General features: G+C 46.3%; 1 protein-coding gene across 2 annotated transcripts in view; it reads right to left on the bottom strand.

The window, feature by feature from the left end:
* PTK2B (protein tyrosine kinase 2 beta) overlaps positions 1-20,325 on the bottom strand; it is a 63,843-nt gene that overhangs the window by 28,288 nt on the left and 15,230 nt on the right. For both annotated transcript variants that reach the window (XM_060101394.1, XM_060101395.1), the window contains exons 2-4: positions 8,390-8,568; positions 7,762-7,849; positions 6,494-6,573 (exon numbers count right to left, since the gene is read on the bottom strand). In XM_060101394.1, coding sequence (XP_059957377.1) covers positions 6,494-6,573; positions 7,762-7,849; positions 8,390-8,568 — 347 coding nt within the window. The remainder of the gene's footprint in view (positions 1-6,493; positions 6,574-7,761; positions 7,850-8,389; positions 8,569-20,325) is intronic.

Here is a 20,325-nt window from a genome sequence, read left to right as displayed (position 1 = left end):
AATATTAATCATAAAACAAGGGCTGCATTTCTTAAATTAAAAAGTGTGAAAAACCACTGATTGAAAGAAAACTAATAGTCGTAACACTCGTTCTACCAAAAAAATGTGAAGCCAGTTTCATGGTTTTTTTCCTCCTGCTGCAATTCTGGTAAATACCAATCGTATAACGTTAAAGCACAATTCAGTAAATGTAAGAGTAGGAGGGCCTGACGAAATGTGGTCTGAGTGTATGACCTTCCAATGGTCTAGTTCAGTGGTTTTCAACCAGAGACAATTTTGCACCCTCTCCCCAGCCTGGAAACATTTGTCAATGTCTGGAGATCTTTTTTTAGGCACAGCTGGTTGGGATGAGGGGTGGTCCTACCAGCATCTAGTGTGTAAAAGGTGGGGATGCAGCTAAATATACTACAGTGCATAGGATGGCCCCTACAACAAGGAATTATCCAGCCCCAAATGTCCCTCTTGCTGAGGCTGGGAACCCCTGGGAACCTGATCCAAGGGGAGAACTTGGGAAACTAGAAAGAGTGGCTCTTCCCTAACCCCACTTCTTGCTACCGGGTGCCTCACAGAGCGGGCCTGCAGATGCTGGAGGAGTGTCCTAGCTGAGTAAGGGCAGATCCGCACTCTGGAAATCAGACAACAGGTGAGCAGGGGTGACATTCAGTTATAGGGCATGAGGAACTTATCCAGGGCTCTTCCCTGGATGGAAGATCATTTTCCTTCTACTTCCACCTGAAGGCACTTGCAGTTAAGATCTAAAATTTCCAGTCAATCATGGCAGCTTTAGAAAGTTTTCTGAGCCAGTGTTCCCTGCGGCTCTCCGCATTCGTAGGAAACCTCAAAGCACGCCTGTGCAGCTTCCACAACAGGCAGCACAGCCACCCGCATTTCCTCCCGGGTTGAGTGAGCTGCAAAATGTACTCCCAGGTAACTGAACGAATTGGCTTGCTGCACGCAGTTATGTCATTCTAACAGAATAAATGTTAGCACGTGTCCACCAGAGAAGAGGAATTGAGATCTTTCAGGGTTATCCATTCATTCAAATACGTACTGTGCTCTCATCGTGTGCCAGGTGAAGGCGGCACCAACCCTGAGTTCCAAGGTTTGATAGATTTCAGACTAGTGGATGTGAACCACTTGGTGCCTGCCGCATAAGTATGGCAGATCCCTGCGGGGTAGGACGGGCGGGGTGGGCACAGGGAAGCGGAAGGTTTCGAGGTGGAAAGACCCTTGAGGCGGCTCTGCAGGAAGAGCCCAGGGCCACCCTGCTTATTGCCAACATTTCACAGGTGTCCTCTGAGGTTTTCTATGCATGTAGAGGGCAAGCGGGCAACCCTGGCTCAGTGCATTTTCTAAAGCTGCCAGAACAAAGAAGAGTTTATCAGGCTGAAAAGGGGTATTAGGCGAGTATTCCAGACAGAGGGGATGCACTACTCACTGAGGGGGTGACATCTGCTTCCCAGTCCCAGGTGACAGCGGTCTGTTAATGTCACCCCTGGTTTACAATAACCAATGAATGAATGAATGAGTTTTGAGACTAGGGATGGATGAAAGAATTCTGAGGACTGGGGTATTTAAATAAGCCTTAGTAAAAAAAAAAAAATTGGGGTTGGCTAAATGGAAAGGTGAACAAATTTGGAAATGAACACCGAGGAATTAAAAAGCATGAAAAATAATATCAATTTTAGAATGATTGAGGAGGTGGTGAGTGGAAAAATTTTTTATTAGGAAAAAGGAAGATAACACATCTACACCATCCCAATCTCTAGAAATCCAGCTTCCTGCCTATATCACTGATGGTCCTTCTCTCATGCACTAAAGATCATGTATTGTGTAACTTTTGACCAAGGTGCCCAGTCACTCAAGTGTGCTGTGATCTGTGTCCCTAATGTCTGGAGCGGTTGAACATCACTGAGATGTCCGGGAGAAGCAGTCACCACCCCTCATCAGATGGACCCTCTCGCCTGAGGCTGATCTTCCCAATCTTCTGTGCTAAGCCCGTCTCAGCTGCTGTCAACGATCCCCAACCTGCCCCGACTGCCATCCTTGAATGAGGCTGCACCTGCTTGGAGCGCCCTCTAGCGCCTGGCTGGTTCTCCGCAGCCTGGTCCGCCACTGTGACTGGCAAACACCAGGTGGAGAGCAGGGCCTCTGGGCAGGCACAGGCCCCTCCCTGACTGATGCTCAGGTAAGGACAGCAGAAAGTAAAGAAAAGCAATACAAGTATTAACTTATCACGAACGTTTATAAATCAACTATGAGATAAAATGCCTTTTGAAACAAGCTGAGTGTTCTTTCTCTCATCTTTACGTATTATCCGTTACTAGCTAACTACTGCTGGGTTACACATTCACTCTGAGTTTTTAGGTCAGAGTGTTCTGGGGCTCTGCTGGGAGTGGACAATAGTCCAGGATGTCTCTGGTGAGGGGGAGGCTATTTGGTTCCTCAGACTGGGAGGGTACTCCAGCATGTGGGCCATGAATTTCACACTTTAATTCATAGGGGGATATTTAGAGAAAATATTTGGCATTTATAAAGCACTTCCAGTAAGGGGCTTCCCTGGTGGCACAGTGCTTGAGAGTCCGCCTGCCGATGCAGGGGACACGGGTTCCTGCCCCGGTCCGGGAAGATCCCACATGCCACGGAGCGGCTGGGCCCGTGAGCCATGGCCCCTGAGCCTGCGCGTCCGGAGCCTGTGCTCCGCAACGGGAGAGGCCACAACAGTGAGAGGCCTGCGTACCACAAAAAAAATTAAAAAAAAAAGCACTTCCAGTAAATCAACAAAAAAAATTAATTAAGTATGATTCCAACTATACGACATCCTGGAAAAGGCCAAATATGACGACAGTAAAGGATGAGTGGTCTTCAGGGCTTGGGAGGGGAGGCAGGGAGGAATAGGTGGAGCACAGGGGAGCTTTAGGGCAGTGAAACTGTTCTTTAAGATACCGTAACGGTAGATAACATTGTCACTGTACACGTGTCAAAACCCATACAATGTACGATACCAAGAGTGAACCCTAGGATAAACTACGGGCTTCGAGTAATCATTATGTGTAAATGTAGGTTCATCAGTTGTAACGAATGAACCATGCTGGTGGCGGATGTTGATGGGGACAGGGGTTTATGGGAAATCTCTGTACCCTCCACTCAATTTTGCGGTGAACCTAAAACTGTTCTAAAAAATAAAGTCAACTGAAGTAAATAAACAACAAAATAAAGGTAAAGAGAACAAATTAATGAGTACAAGTAATGAATAACTAGTGAATACTTCTGTCTCTATCACTGTTCTAACTACTTTAAATATGCTAACTCATTTATTCCTCATAACAAGCCTGTAGGGTTGCTACCATTATCATCCTTCCCATTTTACAGATGAAGGAACTGAGGCACAGAGAGATGAAGTAACTTGCCCAGTAAGTGGAAGACCCAGGATGCACATTCAGGCAGCCCAGCTTCAGACCCTTTGATCTTCATCATTATGCCCAATGGCTCCTTGCTATGAATTGAGTCCATTGAGCATTCATCTTGGTAATCTCATATCTTGTGCATATACCATATTTCTTTTTTTTTTTTTTTTTTTCGGTACACGGGCCTCTCACTGTTGTGGCCTCTCCCGTTGCAGAGCACAGGCTCCAGATGCGCAGGCTCAGCGGCCATGGCTCACGGGCCCAGCCGCTCCACGGCATGTGGGATCTTCCCAGACCGGGGCACGAACCCGCGTCCCCTGCATTGGCAGGCGGACTCTCAACCAGTGCGCCACCAGGGAAGCCCCATACTTCTTTTTTAAGCTAGGAAAGAATACATTTTTTTTTCTGGAGACACCATATTTTCGGTAGGCAGGTGACACAACAATGTTAATAGGACTTTTCCCCATAATATGTAGGTAGACTGCACTCTGGAACCTTTTCAGGAAAAAAAATCACAGCCTTGAAAATTCTGCATTATGGCCTGATTTTCAGAAATATATGTGTCTCTCTTGGTTAGAAATAGTCATAACTTGACTTTAAAATAGTCCATGATAATGGATAGCTTTGTATTCAACTTTAAAAATTATAGGCTTGAAAATCTATGAAGTTTACAAAATAGGTGTTTTCCATATCCTTTCCCGAATATATAAGTTGTATCTCGAAGGTCAGCCCGTAAGAATAGGAACATTTATCTGACTCTGCTCATCAGGCTAGGGGAGATGTGAAATAATACATCCCTGTCGTAAAACAAGCATAGGTTTTGGAATAATCCTGAGTTGATAAGATAGCCAACACCAAGAGACTATCCATTCCTTATAAGACTATAAATGGAGCCACGTCAGTTGGTGCACTCTGTCCTCCAGTGTATTTAGCCCAGTGCCCGGTGCTAAATAATAATAGTCATTATTATTACAACCAATAATAGTTTGGGAGTGATTCAAGGAAAGAAGAACATGAACTAGAATGCTCACGGGTCTTCTCTATGCTGCTATTTTACTACTAAGTGATGATATTTTGATAGTGACTTCTGTGATCAGAGTCTCAAAGTGACACTGGAGTCCTGGGTATGAGATCCACAAACAAAAAGGTAAAGGTGGGCTTTTTTGAGTTGTCTAATTTCAGAGGAGAAGATAGGCGTGTTTAAGTTGCAATACTGTGATGGTCTTGGAAGGCATACATGGCACATGTAATAAGGTAAACTTCACGGAGAGCCCCCGAACCAGCAGCACGCAACTCCCAGGACCACTGCCAACTGCGGCGAGGTGGTCTGTCTTCCAACTGGCATCAGGGGTGCAGACTTCCTCTGTGCAGGGGACCCTTGTGTTCCCTGGCTTGTTGAGACAGCTACCAAGTAGGAAAGCAAGGAGGAGCCCTCCGAGGCTGTCCTTGACCTGTTCCGTCACAGATGCCAACAGTTTCAGAAGCCCCCCTTCCCATCCCACGGCTCTCCCTGGGGGACCCCTCAGCACTCTCTCTGAGATCGAGGATGGGAGCCAGAATTCCTCAATGCCCCCCAACTTAGCAGAAGCAGCAGCAGAGTCCTATTCTCTATACTTTTAAGGTCACAGATAGGGCAAGACTCACCCTGGAACCGTCACCTCAAACGAGGCTAACTGTCTCTAAATCATCTGGAAGACCTGTCAAAAATGCATGTCCTGGGACTTCCCTGGTGGCGCAGTGGTTAAGAATCTGCCTGCCAATGCAGGGGACAAAGGTTCGAGCCCTGCTCCTGGAAGATCCCACATGCCACGGAGCAACTAAGCCCGTGCGCCACAACTACTGAGCCTGCGCTCTAGAGCCCGCGAGCCACAACCACTGAGCCCGCGAGCCACAACTACTGAAGCCCGTGTGCCTAGAGCCCGTGTTCCTCAACAAGAGGAGCCACCACAATGAAAAGCCCGCGCACAGCAACGAAGACCCAATGCAGCCAAGTAAATAAATAAATGAATGAATAAATAAATAAATTTAAAAAAAAAGCATGTCCCAAAGTCTCACCCACATCTACTAAACCAGAGTTTCCAAGGGTGGGGTTAGGGAATCTCTAATTTAATGAGCTCCCAGGTGACTATGATTTGCAACCAGATTTCAGAACCACTGTTCTAGGACAGACAAGGGGTACAGAAAAGGTGATGAGAGGGCAGAATGGGTCATGGATACTGGTGGGTGGTGAAAGTGAATGGTGCTGCTTTGGCTGAGAAAGTGCTAGAGCACGGTCTTAATATCCTCCTCCTCTGCCCCCAGTGCTCCCAACGGCCAAGAATAAGGTTTCTTAGACTGTCATTCAAAGACTTCCACCTTCGACCCCAACTCACCCCCCTAAGCTCATCTCCCACGGTCCTCCAGTCTGCTCTTTTCCTTCCACTGGTCCCTGAGCCCAGAATGCACCCTCCCCCACCTCCCAGTTCCCCCCAGTATCTACCGATGGGAATCGTTCTCTTGCTTCCTGGACCAGTTCACATCCCCTCCTCTTGATGTCCTCGGGCAGGATTACTGGCTCCTATATGTAGGCCTATGTGGTGCTTATTTCATTCTGCTGTATTATGACCAATTGTAGACACACTTGTCACCTCCCAAACACTGTAAGTTTACGGGTCTCCCCGGAAGATTTACTAACTCTGTCCATATCTATCAGCACCTACTGGAGCTGGGGGTGCAGCAGTGAACAATACAGATGGAATCCCAGCGTTCGAATATCTCCCAGAAACTTGCCTAGTGCTCAGAGAAACATTTACCGGATCACTTGGATGGCAGGTACATGGAAGAAGCAGGCAAACTGGAGGCAACAGCAGTGGCAGCCAAAGGAAGATAGGGGACACCAACCAGAGAGGGAGCTGGCACTTCTCTCCCGAGGACCAGACGCTGAGCACCTCGGGGCCTTACCCTCTGTCGGCCACAACTCGTCCCTTTCCAGCTCTCACATACCCACTCTTGCTTCCCACGCTGGAGGAAAGTCCAAGCTGGCCAAGAGCCCAGTATAGGAGGGGAGGTGCAGGCACCCACTCTGGAGAGGCCTTGAGGCCACATACCTGAGCTCCAGACAGCCCAGCTGCAGGGCCATGCCCTCGCTGACCTTGCTGGCATAGCGTTGCATGTAGTCATTGCGGAGCTGGCAGGGAGAAAGGCCAAAGTTCAGACTTCCTCCCTCGTTCCCTGTTTCCCTGAGATGAGCAGGGCCCCAGGAGACGGTGGGTGCTTTGATCACCATCCTGCCGCCCTGAGCTATCTCTCCCCCCCTCGGCCAGCTATGCACAAATTCGTAGCAGGAGATGAAGAGCAGGAGGGGAGGCTCAGGAAGAGCCCTGGGCAGTGGTGATCCCGCTCAGGCTGAGGCCCTCGAGGTTCTGAAGCACTTTCACGGCACATTCTTTCATGGATCCACGAGGCAGGAAGTTCAGGCTCCCCTCCCCAACTCCTCATTTTGGAGATAAGGATGCTGGGAATTTGGGGAGGACTCAGTAATTTATCCAAAGCCTTGTTGGTAAGTGGTGACAGATGTCATCCACTGTAGAAGAAAAGTCTGGCTTGGTCTCTAGTGAACCAGGAGGGAGGTGTAGGAGGGGGCTAAGGCCAGGCAGAAAACAACAATGGCAACTCCCTGTACCTGGCACTCACTCCCTGCCGGGTCCCGTTCTGGGCACGTCACGTGCATTATAGCCATGGGTGTGGTGAGCAGCTTTAAACAGCTCATGGAAGCCAGTTATTAAATTTTCCAAAATTTGGCAAGCTGGTTGAAATATTGGTACTTTGAAATAGACCACGATGGGAGTATTTACACCATGGAAATTGGCAAGTGCTACAAATCAGAGAGCTGGTTTACCAGCACACTGCTAATGCTATCATTAGGTCTTCACATGAACCCTGTAAAGTAGGTATTCTTACTATCATCCCAATTTTACAGAAGAAGAAACAGCCTCATGCAGGTAAATCAAGTCCCGAGGGATACCAGGTTAGGAAGCAGTAGAGCTGGGTAGACACCAGGTGTGTCAGACGGCTGAGCCTGCGTGCTAAGACTATTGCCTCCTCTTTGGACCTGCTCTGCCTGCTTCCCCAGCCAGGTCTCCTGAGCACTAGGAAAAGCCACGAGGAAAGTCCAAGAGGAGCTGTGCCCATGCGGTGGGGTTAGCCAACCCTTAGCTGTGAGGGAAGCCGGGTTGGACAGCTGACCAGGGACCAAGGAATGTCCCCAAGAGAAGTTTCCTGGAATGGGACCTCCGAAATCTAAGCTTTGTCTTTCCATCTCCCCAGGAGAGGATGGTCATATGACCATGGGGACCACAAGATAAAATACTTTTACCTGTTGGTAAAAATAAAGCAGTGTGGTCCTGTCTTCTTTCAGGCTCTCCATGAAGTCCTCCGGCAGGTAGCGGATTTGAAGGTCATACCTGGGACAGGAAATTCAGACTCTCCGGTTGACACAGGGAAGCTGGTCATGCCAGGAGCTGCCCGTGGAGCTCCTGGCCTCCCCTTCGGGACCTGCTCCTCTTTCCTTCCTCTGTGGTTGGTTGGAGGACCACGAAGGACAGAGGGGTGGCTGGCCAGCACATGGTGGTCAGTGCTAGTTCTGACTCTCCATCTTCTCCCTCTGCTGGCAGCTGTTTACCTTAGGTTCACAGACCAGTCCTTGGCCTGGCTCTCCTTCTTCCCTGCACTTCTGTTCTTCCTTCTCCAGGGTGCCAACGGCATCCTGTTTAGGGCTGTGCCTAGATATCTGTCTTGGGATGAGGATGTGCTGTGAGCCCATATTAGCTCTTAGCAAACAGATGCATTGGACGCTGCAGAAGGACCAACCTAAAATGCCACTGCAATGTTCTAGAATATTCTCAGAGGTTGGGAAGGGTTCCAAGAAAGGACCTCCCAGGGTCTCCTCTCACTCCGCACTTATCGCCCCCCGCCCATTTGAGAGCACGGGGCTCCTCTCCTACCTCCACTCAGCTTCCATGTGTAGACACTCGTACTTGTCCTGCACCTCGCCCACGGTCATCTGCGGGTGCAGCCAGTGGATCTCATCCGACTTCATGTGCTTCAGCCTCAGCCCGTAGCAGTCCGCCAGCTGGATGTTGGGCCCGATCCGCCCGCTCAGCAGGATGGAGGTGATGACCTCCTACAGAGGAGAAGAGAGGGGGCATGACTCAGGGGTGCCCCTGCTAGGCCCCCGCAGTCCTCACTCAGGCCCTGGAGGTGTGATTCTCTAGGGTGGGATTCTGACTTAACGTTGTATTCAACACTGATTCTCTAGCACTTAGTGCAAGGCGTGGCACACAGTAGGCTCTATGTGATGAATGGACAAGTTGGCAAAATGGCACAGAGATGGAGGAACTGAGAGGAGACAGGAGAAGCCAAGGGGCAATGCAATGAGGCAAAGAACATGGATTCTGTGCTTCTGTATTTCATTCCAACCAAACCAATCAAACCCAGCATCCGCTGTGTAAGGAGGACCCTCTGAATGGTTCCCAATTCAGCCAGCATTACTGAGCATCTGCAGTAGGCACTTCTGGGCACCATGCATGCATTGTTTCATTGAATCTGTGCAACACAGGGGAGCAGGTGTCACATCCCCATTTGGCGGATGAGGAAACTGAGGGAGGTCACACAGCTCATGGAATTAAGCTGGGATTTTGAACCCTGAGCCACTGGACTCTGAGGACTTGTAGTAGACCAAGCTGCTTAATGGGAAGGGGGGCTGGGCAAGATAGAAGGACAGGACTTGCGTTAAGGATTAAATGGCACAATTCGCACACAAGAAGCATGGCCACTGGAAATAGAGTGTTGACAAGAAATTAGGTGCTCTCCTTAGTCCTGCTTTCTTGACCAGAAGCCAACCTGCCCCACAACCTGATGCCATAGCTTCCTAGCCTAGAGCCAGAGCTGTATTAAGAGGGGGTCCATTGGCAGCTGCCTGGAAACCCATCATCTATAAGGTCCTGTCTAGTTCTGAAATCACATTGGTTTCACTTTAACTCGGGTTTCTCATGTGGTTCCATGCGTAACTGGTGAATCAAGCCCACTCCTGATGGAGCAAAAAGTACCCTCAAAGGCAAATTAAAAAACTCACAAGCACTGTCTAATCTCTGTTGAGTGTCTTTGCAACGCATGCCACCTAGCCTATACACAACCAGCCCGAAGGCAGAACAATGCAGGGTGGGTTGCTGTCTGATCAGGAAGAACAGTGACCCCGGATTATTTAAATTTTATGTTTTTGTTACATCTCCCAAGAAGTTGTCTAATGTAGTAAATCAAATATAATCAATTCCTTAATTGGAACAAAAAGAAAGCTATACCATTTTTCTTAGAAGAAAATCAGTTTCTTCTTATTTTCACTAATAAAATGTCCAACTAATACTTAAAAAGTACTGTTTTGAAAGAACACCAAATTCTTCTTCAGCCTGTGCACTCACATATCTTAGTCCAGTTCTGCCTCCTGTCAGCCCTCTTTTTTTGTGTGTGTGTGTGGTACGCGGACCTCTCACTGTTGTGGCCTCTCCCGTTGTGGAGCACAGGCTCCGGACGCACAGGCCCAGTGGCCATGGCTCACAGGCCTAGCTGCTCCGCGGCATGTAGGATCTTCCCAGACCGGGGCACAAATCCGTGTCCCCTGCATCGGCAGGCAGACTCTCAACCACTGCGCCACCAGGGAAGCCCTGTCAGCCCTCTTTAACTCTATGGAGTTGTGAAGCTAAAAGACTCTAAGCTTGAAAAATCCCTTCCCCATTAGGAAAGCAAATGCCCATCAGAGAAGTCAAGTATTGCTCTGAGATGGAAACTGAGGCACAAAATGCAGATGTTATCTGCGGTAACAAATCAGCACAGGAATCAGAACTTCAGTCCTGGGATGAGGAAGAAGGCTGTGATCAATGGTACCTACAGTGAGAGGGACACAGACAATAGGAAGAGTTCAAGACTGTGAAGTTGACCATTTTGTCATTATTTCCACCCATTTCTCTTACCACTCACCCTCTGTGCTTCTCTGTCCACTTGGCCATCCAGAGCCCCCATGTCAGTTCCATACAGACTCCCAAACTGGAGTCCCAGGCTCTGGTGTTTTTAAACTTAGAGACTTCTCTACCCAAGTTGAAACTTATATAACTAAAGTCTGATTTCCCCAGAACTGGGACCCCTGTGATTATTGAAAATTTCAAATATATACGAAGAAAACAGAAGTCAGTAGAATAGTATAAAAAACCCCCATGTACACATCGCCCAGCTTCAACAATTACTAACATTCTGCCATCTTGCTTCCTCTTCAACACCATCTACTCCCTAACCATCACTCAACTATTATCAATTTTTACAGTTCTTCTATTACAGAGAAATTTATATTAATTTAAACACGCAAATTTTAGGTATACAATTTGACACATGAATACACCTGTGCAACCCACATACCAATTAAGAGACTTCCAGATCCCCAGAAAGTTCCCTCATATCCTTTTTCAGTCAAACTTTATGCACATTCCCACCTCCAATTCTAGGCAATGATTTTTCCCCCCACTTTTACTTAGTTTTGCCTGTTGCAGAACTTCATATAAATGGAATCATTTAGTATATATTATTCATTCCCCTGTTGCTAAATACCTGGGCTATTTCTCATTTTGGGCTATTGTAAATAAAATTACTATGAACATTAAAGTACAAGTCTTTTTGTGTATGTATGTTCTCATTTCCTTTGGACAAATACCTAGGAGAGGAATGACTAGGTGAAAGGTAGATAAATGTTTAACTTTGTAAGAAATTGCCAAGATTATTCTATTTTATATTTCCACTGTGATATATGAGATTTCCATTACACCACCTCCTTACCAACATTTGGTGTTATATAAGTCTTTTTAATATTAGTCATTTTAGTGGGTATGCATAGAATCTCACTGAGCTTTTAATTTGCATTTTCCTGGTGACTAACAATATTGAGCACTTTTTCATCTGCTTATTGACCATTAATATGTCTTTCTTTGTGAAGTACTTGTTTAAATTCTTTGCCCACTTTGTGTTTGGGTGTGAGTGTGTGTGTGTGTGTTTATTGAAGTAGGAGATCCTTATACATTCTAGCTTAAAGTACCCTGTATATGTTTTATGAATATCTTCTCTAGGTCTGTACTGTGCCTGTTATTTATTTCCTTAACTGCATCTTTTGATAAAGTCTCATTTATCAAAATGTTCTTTTATGGTGAGTGCTTTTTGCATCCTGTCTAAGAAATCTTTGCCTGCCTCCAAATCATGAAGATATTCTCTTTTCTTTTATAAGCTTCATAGTTTTTTTTTTTTTTTTTCTTTTTGCGGTATGTGGGCCTCTCACTGTTGTGGCCTCTCCCGTTGCGGAGCACAGGCTCCGGACGCGCAGGCCCAGCGGCCATGGCTCACGGGCCCAGCCGCTCCGCGGCACATGGGATCCCCCCAGACCGGGGCACGAACCCGCATCCCCTGCATCGGCAGGCGGACTCCCAACCACTTGCGCCACCAGGGAGGCCCTAAGCTTCATAGTTTTAACGTTCACCTTTAGCTCTGTGATTGATCTTTTTTTTTTTTTTTTTTGTGGTACGCGGGCGTTGTGGCCTCTCCCGTTGTGGAGCACAGGCTCCAGACGCGCAGGCTCAGCGGCCATGGCTCGCGGGCCCAGCCGCTCCGCGGCATGTGGGATCCTCCCGGACCGGGGCACAAACCCGTGTCCCCTGCATCGGCAGGCGGACTCTCAACCACTGCACCACCAGGGAAGCCCTCTGTGATTGATCTTGAATTAACTTTTGTGTATGGTGTGAGGTAGGGGTCAAAATACATTTTTTTTTCTCATAAAGATCTATGGTTATTCAACATTGGTTGTTGACCTTCATTTCCCAATTGAATTATCTTGTTGTCTTTGTCAAAATCAATTGGCCATATAAGTTTAGGTCTATTTCTGGACTCTCAGTTCTGTTCTATTGATCTGTGTCTGCACTATGCCAGCACCATGCTGTCTGCATTACTGTAGCTTTCGAGGAGATCTTGAAGTCAAACAGCGTAAGCCTTCCACCATTTCCTCCCCAAGATTATTGTGCTATTCTGGGTCTCTGCATTTCCATATACATTTTTGAATCAGTTTGTCACTTTCTATTTAAAATGTTTGCTGAATTATGATTGAGACTGTGTTACATCTATAGCTTAGCGAGGGAGAATTGGCATCTTAACAGCACTGAGTCTTCCAATCCTCACACATGGTATATCTTTCCACTTATTTTGCTCGTCTTTAATGTTTGTCAGCAATGATTTGTAGTTTCTAGTGTATACGTTGTACAGGTCTTTGTTAAATTTATTCCTCATTTATTCTTTTGCTAAATTTATACTTCAGTAAATTAAAAAAAAATTAAATTAAAATTTCTATTTTGGTATTCACCCTCTCTGTGGCTCCCTGTTTTCCAGGACTTTCCTCAATCTTCTGGCTACTCTGCCAGCCCCAAGTTCTATCCTCTTACACCTCAAACCTGTAAGGCTGCTGCTTTCTGCCCTTCCAGCCTCTCCCAGATTGGAAAGTGCCATTAGGCAAAAGCCACAAATTTGCAGATTTTGTTCTTTTCAGTTCACCTCTCAAGAGCAGATTTTCCTTCTGCTTTGCTGTGGTCTCTCTCCAGAATCTTCAAGAGAATTTGATTTTTTATTTTGTCCAGATTTTATCATTATTCTATGTGGGAAGATTAGTCCAGCCAAGCTACACCGTTTTTGAAATCTATGTGGTATGTTAATGAACAAATCTGTCTTCTCTGCAGATGGGAGAGGGTTGGGGAGCAGACAGCCCCCTTCAAGTCACAGGCAGCCATCATGCAACACAGCAACAGCCAGAAGTACAAGCCCTGGTGTCAAACTTCTACAAGTGCTCCATCCACCCACCACCACGTAGCTAGTTTTCCTTGGACAACATATTCAAGCTCTCTGCATTCAGTTTTCTCAGCTGTGACGTGGGGAAAATAGCAGTATCTATTTTGAATGGTCTTACGAGGATTAAATTAGATAAAACCCCTTAAGACAGAACTTGGCACAAGGTAAACACTCGAAAAACCTTAGCATTATTTTAACACAGCAATCTCTTATAGATTCTGGTGCTTTTGTAAAAACAAAGAAAGATTGGAAATACAAAACAAAACTCTGCTTTCCTCTTCTGCTACCTTTTTATCTCCTTTTCTTTCTTCCTTCCCTTGGAGGTGGTGGTTTGCCCAGGGGTCAAATTAGTGAGGCTGAGGGGTTGGCAGTGGCTGCAGAGCCAGGAGCGGATCAAAGGAGGAGGTGGGGCCAAGGGTGGAGAGGTCTGGAGTGGTTAGGAAATTGGTTTCATACAGGTGGATTGAGCAAAGGAGTCAATATATTGAGGATAATGGGAAATAGGTTTCTTACTGTTGGAGAAAGTATTTGAAATATAGAGAAAGGAAGAATAGAGAGGAACCTTAGGTGAGGAACTGGAATTAAAAGCATTGGTGAGAGCTCCTCACGAGAGAGAGAGTGAGAGAGAGAGAGGTTTGTTTACTGAGAAAGCCTAGGACCAATGACACCCTGATAGTCAAGTGCATACCAAGCACCCAGTCTTACTTTCCAAATACCCTTCTCCACTAAACGGATCTAGGGTTCCTTGGAGAAATGGCTGATTCCAGGGCTGGGGCAAAGAAGGTACAAGATGAGTCTGGAATATCTTTTTGTGCTAGAAAAAAGGAAGTGTTTAGAGAATGTTGGAGACATATAACAAGGAAGCAGTATCAGCTTAAAGGGGCTGGCACGGGCCAAGTCTGGGAGAACCTAAGCATTGAAGTCTATAATGGTAGGAATGGATTGCATCCACTGAATAAAATAGAATCTAGGACAGATAGATAACTAAATGGGGGAGAAGAGGATGCTCTTCTTTCCAGGAGATTGCTAACTAGCAGATGTAGAAGAAAGGATGGAAATAGAAAACCTCCATTTGGCAACAAACTCAGTGTCGGCTGGTTCATCAATGGATGATAAAACTGGAGGGTGGAGGTCTGATGATGAATAGGACATTGACATAGTCTTAGTGTATCTCCTTCCAGACACTAATCAAATACAAAGGAAAACCTGGCAGACACAAATGACCAGGCCATCAAAGTTAACATGACCAGCGTTAGAACAAGGTAAACAGGACATGCCCCCCACCTTGATACACTGAGAAGGGTATAGCATCATTTCTGAGATATCCCTGCTAAGAGTTCATGATGAGTCTAGTCATGAGACCTGGGTGAGGGATCTCCTCAGAAATTGATAGAACAAAAGGTCTGTACTCTTTCAGACTGAGAAACTCTTCCAGATTGGAGGAGACCAAAGAGACATGACAACGCAATGCAATGTGTGTTCCTGGACCAGACAGGAAAAAGAGACATTGTAGGTACAGTTGGTAAAATCTGAATGGGCTCTATGTTTTGGATGGTAGAGCTGTTTGTAGCAATGGTGATTTCCTGATTTAGATGGTCACAGTATAGCTCTGTAGGAGAGTGTACTTGTGTGGGGAAATAAACACTGGAGTCTTTTTTTTTTTTTTTCGGTACACGGGCCTCTCACTGTTGTGGTCTCTCCCGTTGCGGAGCACAGGCTCCGGATGCGCAGGCTCAGCGGCCATGGCTCACGGGCCCAGCCGCTCCGCAGCATGTGGGATCTTCCCGGACCGGGGCATGAACCCGTGTCCCCTGCATCGGCAGGCAGACTCTCAACCACTGCGCCACCAGGGAAGCCCAACACTGGAGTCTTTTCAGTGGTGGAGCAGTATTGCTGCAACTTGCTTTCAAGTAATTCAGAAAGAGAATAATGATAGTGGGCATATTGTATGTGTGTTTATCAAGAGCTAGAGCTACTACATACGGCAAATGATACACTTGAACAATTGGGGAATCTGGGTAAAGGTGATATGGGAGTTCTTTGGACTGTTTTTTCAACTTTTTTTTATAAGTTTGAAATAATTTCAAAATGAAGAGAGACCCTGGTGAGGGAGACTCCCAGCCATGTGAGAAGTAAAGGCACCATATCAAATGGACAAATAAAATTTTTGCCAGGCTAGATGGGGCTTTTCAGCTTCTCTTCCACTCAGAGCCTCTGAGAGGGGCCTGACTGAATCCAGCTCTTTGGTCTGTGGCTTGTGAAACTCTCCAGGGCATAATTTATGCCAAATTTTTTCTAGGTTTCCTGCTAAAAAGCAACAAATTTCTGCTGTAGGGATGTTGGGATAAGGTTAACTCTAGATCCTTGGGGTGGAAATGCATTAAGAGACTCTTCATCCAACAGATTTTCAAAGGAAGATTGATTTCAGTTTCAGGTAAGGAAGAATCTGGGGATTTTCTAAACATGAAATGCATTCTTGGGAGGCTGCCTGGTACTGAAGGGACTTTTTATTGGGTTGCAGGGGAGCTTCTTCCTGGAGGAGCAAACCTGAAGTTCCTGGGGAGATGGAGCTTTACCAAATGGCTACTCCACCCACCATCGCCATCACCCTGCTGGTTACTGATGACAGGATGTTGTACAGGAAAGAACTTGGCTGGTCTTTGTCCTTGCTTCTGGGAAGGGAGCCTCTGAATGCTTGGAATTTCCTAAGTGATAAGAGTGTCTTTATTGTTCCTGATGGGTACCTTGGACCGAACCTCACCACCGAGGTTTATGGTGATGAGGTAACTCATGGTGGGCCCTTAGGTAGTCTCATGATAGGGGCTGGCCTTATTGGAAAGATCAACCATGTGATTAGAGGTTTGGAGCTTTGAGTCACATGATATCAGTCTGGGCTCCAGGGAGACAAGGAGGGCTGGAGATTGAGTCAAATTACATGGCCAATGACACAATCAATCCACAATCAATCAATCAATTATGTCTACATCATTAAACCCCAATAAAAACTCTAGACACTGAAGCTGGGGGAGGAACCTGGTTGGTGATGCTAGCTGGAGGGTGACATGTCCTAAGAACACAGAAACGTCATGTTTGGGACCCTCCTAGAACTCACCCTATGTGTCTCTTCATTTGGCTGGTTCCTATTTGTATCCTTTATAATAAAATTTTAATTGTCCTGAGTTTTGTGAGTCATTCTAGCAAATTATTGAAACTGAGGTAGTGGGAACCCCTAAATTTGTAGCCAGTTGGTCAGAAGTGTGGGTGGCCTGGGAACTCTGAGGAGGGGTGTCTTGTGGAGGACTGTGCCCTCAACCTGTGAAGTCTGTGTTAGCTCCCCAATTGCACTGGGTCAGAACTGCACTGCAAAGTGTGTCCATCCTCCAGGCATACCTGGGGTGTGACAAAGTTGACAACCACAGGTGACATACAAAGAGCACTAACTTTGGGGTCACCCAAGCCCAGGCTCTGAACCCCGTTCTGCCTCAAGAAGCTTCTATTCAGGGGGTGAGAGGAGGAAAGCAGCTTAAGTGATGGGGGCCCCAGAGCGGGCTGGGAAATCAGTTTAAAAGAAAAAACTTTGAGGTTTGACATAATCTCCCCGTGGAGGCTTCTGCATCAGCCCTGGCTTTCCCCTCACCCTTCATTGCCTCTTCATTCATATTCACACAGCTTCTCACGCAAATGGTGGGAGTAGCAAAACCAGCCCTCCACCCATGGCTCACAATTTGTCATTAATGAGTTCCAAATTTCTTTGTCTATGAATAAATCACTTTTAAAAACCACAGTATAAGATATTTACCTACTCACAAAATTACCATATGTAACATGACAGAAAAGAAAATAAAAAGCTGTCTTCATTTTATCAATTGTTATTTAGCTAAACCCAGGATTCTATTTTGCTACAGGAAAAACCTTTCCTTCCACCAACGTTGAGGGCTACTGAAGAGCAGGCCCCCGGACAGCCCGTGGCTCACAGCTTCTGAGGCTTTCTTGCAAACAGTGGGATTTCTATGGCTTTTCTTCCTGCTTGGCTGACGTTGATTTATTGGCTTTATCAAATAGCATGAAGACCCCAAACTGCCTTCACCTCTCTCCCTATTCTCTGGTGTTTCCTCTTGCTGGCCAGAAACAAAGAAGGAACAGGACTAGATGCTTGTCCCCAAGCCCAGAACCATTTCTTTCCAAAGAGAAAAAGGTCACCCAAGCAATTAATTACTCAATCCACTTTATCACTCTTTTGTTGGAGCTGAGTCACATTTTTTTAATCTGAAATTGATTTTTGTATATAGCGTGAGGTATGACTGAAAATGAAATTGATTTCAGCAGGATATCTAACATTCAGGGCCTATATGTGTGGGACTGTTTCTTGCCTTTCTCTGTTGCTTTGATCTAATAGTCCTTGTACCTCGGTCACATTTTATAACTTCTGTAGTAATCTCTGTATTCTCGTGATTTTCTCAGGTTCACCTAATTTTTCTTTTTATAAAATACCTAAGCTTTTTGGTTTTTCTCGCTTGAGCTTATGAAACATACCTCATGTGAGTGGCTGGGTTTTTAGGAACAGCCTGACAGTTGTATCCCCCACTCCCTCTCCCAGAAGTGCCTGCATCTTGCCTGAGGTCACAGCCCTTACTGGGGGCAGCCTGCATCCACTGACTGGTTACACTGGGGGTTTAAAGGCCCTGTCCTTTCATCCTAATTTGGAACAGCTCTGCTGGGCCATCCCAGCTCCAGTGCTCCCTGTGATGCGGCCGCGTCACAGCCCAACTTTTCTCTCTGCCCATTCCTGCTCTGTCATTCCCTGCAGGTGAGGTTCACGGGGGCTTACCGATGCTTCCTGCCTGCAAAGGGCATCTCGGGGTCTACTTCGCGGGAACCCAACTGAGGATCTGGCCTTCATTTGTTTTCCAGGCTTGATCTGACTTACCCTCTTTACTCTTTGGTTTACAGAGGCAAAATGTTCCTCTTTTTAAAAATGATGGAACTTAAAATTTTAATAACGTGAAGCCTTAGTTTTATAAAGTCCTGCTTAAATTCTCTTTAAAAAGATACCCCTTTGAGGGCCTCCCTGGTGGCGCAAGTGGTTGGGAGTCCGCCTGCCGATGCAGGGGATACGGGTTCGTGCCCCGGTCTGGGAGGATCCCATATGCCGCGGAGCGGCTGGGCCCGTGAGCCATGGCCGCTGAGCCTGCGCGTCCGGAGCCTGCGCGTCCGGAGCCTGTGCTCCGCAGCGGGGGAGGCCACAGCAGTGAGAGGCCCGCATACCGCAAAAAAAAAAAAAAAAAAAAAAAAGATACCCCTTTGAGATGGAAGGCAAATTAAACAGGTGACTTTTGTCACTGGGTCCTCATTTTCTATGGGATAAGATCCAGACTCTTTAGCGTGAGGTATAAAAGGCCCTATGGTATTTTCCTCTGCATGTTTTTTCCAGCCTCATCTCCCACACTCACCCATGATGCACTCTAAGTGCCTGCCTCCCAGGACTACTCTCTTTCTTCTCCAAGCCCAGCATGTCCCACCTGGAGGACACCTGGTCCCCTCCCCTCCTGTCCTCCCCCTCGCTGAGCTGCAAGTTATCCTTTTTAAGGCCCATTAGCACTGTGAGGTCCCCTGGGAAGCCCTCCCTGACTTGCCTAGACAGGGTTTGTTTCCGCCCCTGGGTTCCCAAAGAAGTTTGCACACACATCTTACAAGATGCTGTTATGGGTTGAATTTTGTCTCCCCCAAAAGGTAGGTTGAAATCCTAACCACCAGTACCTTAGAACGTGACCTTATTTGGAAACAGGGTCTTTACAGACTAATCAAGTTAAAATGAGGTAGTTAAGGTGGGCCCTAATCCAATATGACTGACGTCTTTATAAAAAAGGGAAATTCGGACACAGAGGGAGACATGTACACAGGGAGAATGCCATGTAAAGATGGGGGATTTGAGTTATACCTCTATGAACCCAGGAGCACTAATGATTGCCAGCAACCCACTGGAGGCTAGGAAGACGCAGGGCAAGACTGTTCTCCTACAGGTTTCAGAGGGGCCATGGCCCTGCTAACACCTTGATCTTGGACTTCAAGCCTCCAGGTCTGTGATACAATGAAGTTTTGTTGTTCTGAGTCACCCCATTTGTGATACTTTGTTATAGCAGCCCTAAGAAATGAATACACACATTTACCAATTAGAACTAAGACAATCACTGATGTTTGCCTTTTTAACCTTTCAAATGCAAGGTCAAAAGCCAAACCTTAGATACAATATTGTCCTCTACAAGCCCAGTCCTTGGCCCAAAGTAGATCCTCCGATACCTGAGGAATGAATGAATGAGTAAATGAATAGGAGCCAGCTCTCTGGATAACAAGTGGGGGTTATGAGGGACACTGACCCACATTCAAAAATGTTCAAGAGATCAGGAGTGTGGTGATTAATGACATCACCAAGGCTTTGGCGTCTACTGAATCTGGCCAAGACTGTGTGGTCGTGGACGTGTCACTTAATCTCCATTTCCTCATCTGTAAAATGGGGAGCATAGCCCTTCCATGAGATTTTTGGGTGGGATTAGATAAGATAACATGTGATATAAATAAAAGGAGCAGATATAAAATTATAAACATGTGACACTGCCCCCCCCCATTATCTAAGGAGGTTTCCATGTACCACGCAACTCTTGAACTTTCGTCGTGTGAACTTGGTAATGGGGGAGCGTGAAGCAGAGAGGTTCCAATCCAGTTGAATTTGACTTACACACTGGAAGAAGCAAAAAGTGACTAAGGGGAAAAAAAAGAATGAATTTTGCCATGAGCAATAGAGGGGAGAAAGATAAGAGCCTTCGTGGACTAGAGTTCAGGAATTTAAAAAAATGCAAGTAAAGATATTTTTGGACAGGAGCCAACCCTATTGGATATTAAGAAATGGCAATAAAAATTTTAAGACATTTTTCTGTTTATCTTGAAAGTGATCCCTCAATGATATTTTTCCCCAAAGAGATTTCAGTGAAGATTTTAATTGATTTCCAATTATTTTTACATG

This window comes from Mesoplodon densirostris, chromosome 6, assembly GCF_025265405.1.
Source record: "Mesoplodon densirostris isolate mMesDen1 chromosome 6, mMesDen1 primary haplotype, whole genome shotgun sequence".
Lineage (NCBI taxonomy): Eukaryota > Metazoa > Chordata > Mammalia > Artiodactyla > Ziphiidae > Mesoplodon > Mesoplodon densirostris.
This window is presented reverse-complemented; position numbering and strand designations above follow the sequence as displayed.